Below are 5,790 nucleotides of genomic sequence, written 5' to 3'. Positions count from 1 at the left end.
ATCATGTATTTCTTTGTTCAATGTTTGCTGTAAATTATTAGTCTTTGCCTCCAGTTTATTTCAAATGTCTTGCATCAACTTCAGCATCATCATTCTAAAGTCTTTTTCCTGGAGGCAGACAATAGAATCATAGTTTCTCTTACTTCTGATATCTGCACCCCTTGTGGCTGAAGTTGGTAAGGTGGCTTACTGTAGGGGTCCTGATGGGAGGGACTGGTGCCTGCCCACTTGTAGGTGGGGCTTATTCTGATCCCTCCAGTGGGTAGGGCACTGTATATGGGTGTGGTTAGAGGCAGCTATGTGCCTGGGGGTCTATTGCCAGCCTGTTTACTGATGGGTGGGGCTATGATCCCACCTGGATTATTGTTTGGCAATGCTTCAGGGGCTCTTAATACCAATGCCAGATCCTCATGAATGGGGACCTGATGTGGGACTCAGAAGTCTCACTCCTGTAGGGGAGTCTCTGTGATATTGTTAGTTTACAGTCTGTGGGCAGCCAACCCAGTGGTTATGGGGTTGCTTATATATTAAAATAATTGAAATGATTATAAAAATAATAACTAAGTCTTTGTGTAAGAGTAAAAATCAATGTAATTTATGAAATATATTACAAATATTTTAGCAATCCCTGATATTATCTCTTTCATTTAAAAGATTCAGTGAAAAAACTGTAAAAGATAAATGACATTATATAAATGAAGAGCTTTTAACATTTAGTTTTCTTCTGGTATTCTCTTTCTTTTCTTTCAGTGAAGTCACTTTCGAGGGTTTTGCATTCTCTAACATCAGATGGGTAATAAAGTGAGAAAGTATTTGCTACAGGATTGTGTTAATTCCCATCTCCTGATGCTACAAATTCCATTAGGATAAAACATCTCCAAGAAGGCTAAAATATACAAAATTCTAATCAAGACTGATGGCCATTATTAGGGCTACATCATTAACATTTATTTTGTTTTGATTTCACACATTAATTTTACATTTACTTTTTTGATTATTTATTCATAACAAATCCTTCATGAAATTACCCATCTGTTATTTAGTAAAACCTTTATTGTATTCAAAAATATATATAAAAGTGGAGTTTGACCCATTTTTCTAGATTACAGAAATGCTCCTATTTATTTATCATATTACTTTACTAACAATAGTAACCAGATGCATTTTTAAATTTTTTTTTTCTTTTTGTGGCCCCACCTATGCAATAGGTAATTTCCTAGACCATGGTGACCTACACCACTGCTTGCAGCCACACCAGATCCTTAACCCACTTAGCAAGGCCAGGATTCAATCTATATCCTCACAGATACTGTGTCATGTTCTTAACTCACTGAGCCCCAACATGAACTCCTAAGATGCAATTTTAACAATTTTTTAATGGATTTCCCCTATTTGATTTGTATACAATTGATAATAATACTTATAATCCTGATATTTTCTAGACTAATTTCATTAATCAAGCAATTCTGAGGGAAAAATGTGAGGGAATATATGAAAAAATTAAACAAACCTAGCAGTAGTTCTAAAAGGAATGAAAGATAATAATGGTGTTATTTATAAATTTTATATGATTATCACAGCCATAAAGGACATTTTTTTTTGTAAATCTATGAACAAAATATTGCAGACAGTACCATAACACGTAAGGCAAATGCCCTTCACATGCCTGACTGGTAGTCTCTTTTATTGTAGAGTAAGATAAGCTTGAATATGAAGATGCTAGGATCCTTAAGAAATACATAACACATTTGGAGGCGGTGCTTCTGATAATATTGTTCCACACCAAAAGTTTTTGAAAGAGGAAACAGTCTATCACCATGGCTAGGTTTATATGGTGTTTCATATTTCTGAAACTTATACACTAGTAGTTTCTAAAATTATCTGATATTTTTTTCATTTGTGTGCATGTTGAACACGTGAACGAATCTCTCAGATAGTGAAGAAACTGATTGTCATTACTTCTTATTTCTTGGAAAGGGCATAGTAAAAAATAGGAGTGGTCATAAATAGAAATGCTACACTTTAAAATTCTCATAAATGACAGTCAAAACAAACCTAGAAAAAGGAGATCTAAGGATGGTGGGATAAAAGGATGTTGAACATATTTCTCTCCAAGAACACATCAAAAAATACATCTAAATGTAAATCTACTTTTGCTGAAAATAAAGTGGAGAATGATGAAAAAGTTTTTCTACAACCAAGGGTATAAAGAAACATCCACACAGACTCAGTTAGGAAGGGAGGAGTTGAGAGAAGTTTGGTATCTGCGTTTCTAGCAGGGGATGTAGTAGTGGATGTGGATATCAGAGATACTCCCTGGGAGTGCAGGGTTAGAACAACATACTGGGCACCCTAGCGCTGAGGGCTGACACTGAGACATTAAATGCCCAGTGTTTGATGGATCGATAATTTCAGTTTTATAAGATAAAAAGAATTCTGGAGATGGATGTTGGTAATGGCTTCAAAACAACATGTGTTTCACGCCCCACAACTCAGCACTTTAAAAAGTTTAAAATGGTAAATTTTATGTTATCTTTATTTTGCTTCAATTTAAAGAAAATATAGAGTAAAAAATGTTCAGGTTATGCAGTTGTATCTTCAATATGGTCAGTAGAAAATTTATTTAACCAAATGACTCCCTCTCTGTTTTTAACAACTGCAAGAGAACAAAGGCAAATGGTAAGAGAAATTCTGGATATAGAAATAGATTTATTTGTTTATTTTTATTACTCAAATGAATTTATCACATCTGTAGTTGTATAATGATCATAACAATCCAATTTTACAGGATTTCAGTTGTGGGATAGAAATAGACTTAAATGTACTGGATCAATATGGTCAAACTTCTTGCCTGATATGAAAGAGTAAAAGTAGACTCTTATGCATGTTACAACAATCGCATCACAGTCATTGCAAATCACCACTTCCCTTGTGAGCCTCTCTATAAAAATGATGTCTGGATCATTCCTTATAAAAAAAGATGCTACTATATATTACTATGAAACATAATAAAAAACATCCCACTGTTCCCACACTTGTGATATGTGTGTGTGTGTGTGTGTGTGTGTGTTTTCACAGGAGATAGAAATGCAAATTTAAAACCTTAAACAATAAACTTAATGAAAAGCTTTGAATTTTTCTCAGAATATAAAATCATCAGTGTCATAAAAAATTTCAGTGTATTCCACCAAGTATGAATTATACAGTCCACATTCTTAGACCACAGTTAATAAAGAAAAATAACCAGAAGGTAAATGTAACACAAGGGCCCATCCAAAGATGAATGGATGAAAAAAATATAGCTTACGTACAGAGAAAAATTATTAGCTTTAAATAGGAAAACTAATCTAACATATGTTCTAGGATGGATGAAACTTGAGGACATTGTGCTAAGTGAAATAAGCCACTCAAAAAAAGGCAAATACTCTATGATTCCACTTGTATGAATTACTCGGAATAATTAAATCCATAGACACAAAGAATAGAATAGTATGGCTGTATATTTTGGCTATTATAAGATGTATCGTAAGTAATAAATCCATTTTTTTGTCACCAATGTGTCAAAGTATTTATTTTCTGAAGTCCTCATTACTTCTGTAACTTCATGAATTTATAAAACAGGTTTTTGCTATTGTCTGTTATACAAAATTCCTTAGACAACTTAATCCTGAGCATGTATAAATGTTGTTATGGACCAATGAGGCAAAAGTGTTCGGCACCCTGGGAAAAAAGCATAGAAAAAATTAATGTGTCTATAAAAGATGAGGTATTTATGAAAAATGGAGTTAGAGATATAATTTTACGTTATGATTTCCAAATTAAGTAAAATGAATATAAGAATTGACATAGGTTAACAATTAGGCCACAAAATAGGGGTCACATTTATAGAACTGCCAGACTTGATACCAGACAAGAGAAAAAAATATCAAATAACATATAGAAGATAAAAAGAGAAACATTTACTTTTAGCACAGCAGCAAATTCTGTCACCCTAAGTGGATCATTCAGAATGGAGTTGCGAAAGTAATTGCAAAAATGACTAAGTCAAGGGAGATAAAGTCTACCCAGTAACAGCAAATAAAAGTAAATTCCACTATCAATAATTAATTGAAATTAAATCACATTTCATTTATATTTTGTGGAATTTTTCTTTACTTTCAAGATACATAGTAGATTGGTTTTCATTTCATATACATTATAGACTTGTTTTTAGTTTTTACATAAGTTTTTATAATTAAGTATCATATTATTTATATACTTATTTCAAATTTCACTGCCTGAATACAGAAAAATTGCATATGCATTTTCCTAGCTAAGGATTCCTCTAAGGGCATTATTGATAATGTTAACAGTTGATGAATCACAAACTTATATAATCTAAAATTTGATTCTCATCGAATATCTTGGATCATATTCATTCATTAAAATAGAGTTGCTAATTTTATAGAGGATAAATAGAAAGGCTAATATAACACAATGATTATACATTAATTACACAGGTCTCAAAAGAATAATTTTGGAGTGAACAGTCTAATACATCAAACCCAGACAAGAGATTATTTTATAGAAGTTTGGATCTCATTCAGTGACATTAGGATAAAATTGAAGTAGATATATATTATCTTCCAGAATAAAACTTTAAAAATATTACTCTCCTTCCAGCTTCCTTTACCTGTGTGTTTCTAAAACTGTAGATGACAGGATTTAAAAATGGAGGAACCATGGTATAAAATGCAGAAAGAATCATGTCCTTAATAGTTTCTGATGTTACTGATGGCCTCAGGTACACGGAGATGATGGAACTGAGAAAGACGGTCAACACAAAGATGTGAGGGACACAGGTAGAAAAGGCTTTTCTTTGCTCCCTAATTGAAAATTTTAGCATAGCTCTAAATATGTTAATATATGACACAGTAATAAAGACAAAGCAGATCCCACAAACCACAATGGCAGATAGAAGAACTAAAATGAAGTTACTGGAGGTGTCAGAGCAGGAGATCCTCAGCAGAGAGGGGATATCACAGAAGAACTGATGGATCACATTGGACTGACAGAAGGTCAGCTGGAATGTTTTACTTGTGTGCACACCTGAATACACAAGCCCACTGAGCAGGGAGACAAGTGTCATTTGGATACAGACTTTTCTGTTCATAGTAATTGTGTAATGGAGCGGCTGGCAGATGGCCACATAGCGGTCTTGAGCCATAATGGTGAGGAACAGAATCTCCACATAGGCAAAGTAAATGACCAAGAATACCTGGGTGGCACAAGCAGCCACAGAAATGGTTCTGTTACCAGTGAGAAAATAGACACAGGCATTGGGCACAGTGACAGTAATGTAGCACATATCTAAAATAGACAGATTTCTGAGGAAGAAGTACATGGGTGTGTTAAGTTTCTGGTCAAGTGTGGTGGCAGTGACAATGAGAAGATTCCCTAACAAGGTAGCCAAGTATATGAAAAGGAACAACATGGAGTACAGGACCCTTAACTTCCATGTATCAGCAAAGCTCATGAGGAGAAACTCAGTCACCATGGTAGAATTGCTCATATTTTGGAAATGATGATGTTTGACCTGGAAAGTAAAAAAGAAAAAACAAAGGATAAAATATGATATTCAAGCTTCATTAAAATATAATTAATGAAATTTTATCTTAAATATTTTATTTGAAAGTGGTTTGTGTGTGGGGAAAGTCTGTGATTATTCTTTTGGGGATCAATTCAGCTTATGATCACTACTGAGTTTTTAACAAGCCAAAGTGCTAAGGATCGGGCTTGTCATTCCCATAC

At 33.7% G+C, this 5,790-nt stretch overlaps 1 protein-coding gene across 1 annotated transcript; it reads right to left on the bottom strand.

Annotated features, from left to right (window-relative positions):
• Positions 1-4,125: 4,125 nt before the first annotated feature.
• Positions 4,126-5,551, bottom strand: LOC100518655 (olfactory receptor 14C36-like). The gene is made up of 2 exons (XM_003124379.3): positions 4,644-5,551; positions 4,126-4,207 (listed from the first exon to the last, which is right to left on the bottom strand). Exons 1-2 carry the CDS (start codon positions 5,549-5,551, stop codon positions 4,126-4,128), a joined length of 990 nt encoding a protein of 329 aa, XP_003124427.3.
• Positions 5,552-5,790: the final 239 nt, after the last annotated feature.

The sequence above is a fragment of the Sus scrofa genome, chromosome 2, assembly GCF_054392235.1.
Source record: "Sus scrofa isolate SSC_HxYL_T2T_F1_AM1 chromosome 2, Sscrofa_HxYL_maternal_Yorkshire_Landrace_v2.0, whole genome shotgun sequence".
Classification (NCBI taxonomy): Eukaryota; Metazoa; Chordata; class Mammalia; order Artiodactyla; family Suidae; genus Sus; species Sus scrofa.
The sequence above is the reverse complement of the archived record's forward strand: the minus strand, read 5'-3'. Positions and strand labels throughout refer to the sequence as shown.

Coding starts and splice junctions, on each gene's coding strand:
- LOC100518655 (XM_003124379.3), bottom strand. CDS start 5,551: ATGAGCAATTCTACCATGGTGACTGAGTTTCTCCTCATGAGCTTTGCT. Junction 4,208..4,643: donor GCTGGAAGGAGAGTAATATT/TTTAAAGTTTTA, acceptor TAAAAACTAAAA/ACAAGTCTATAATGTATATG.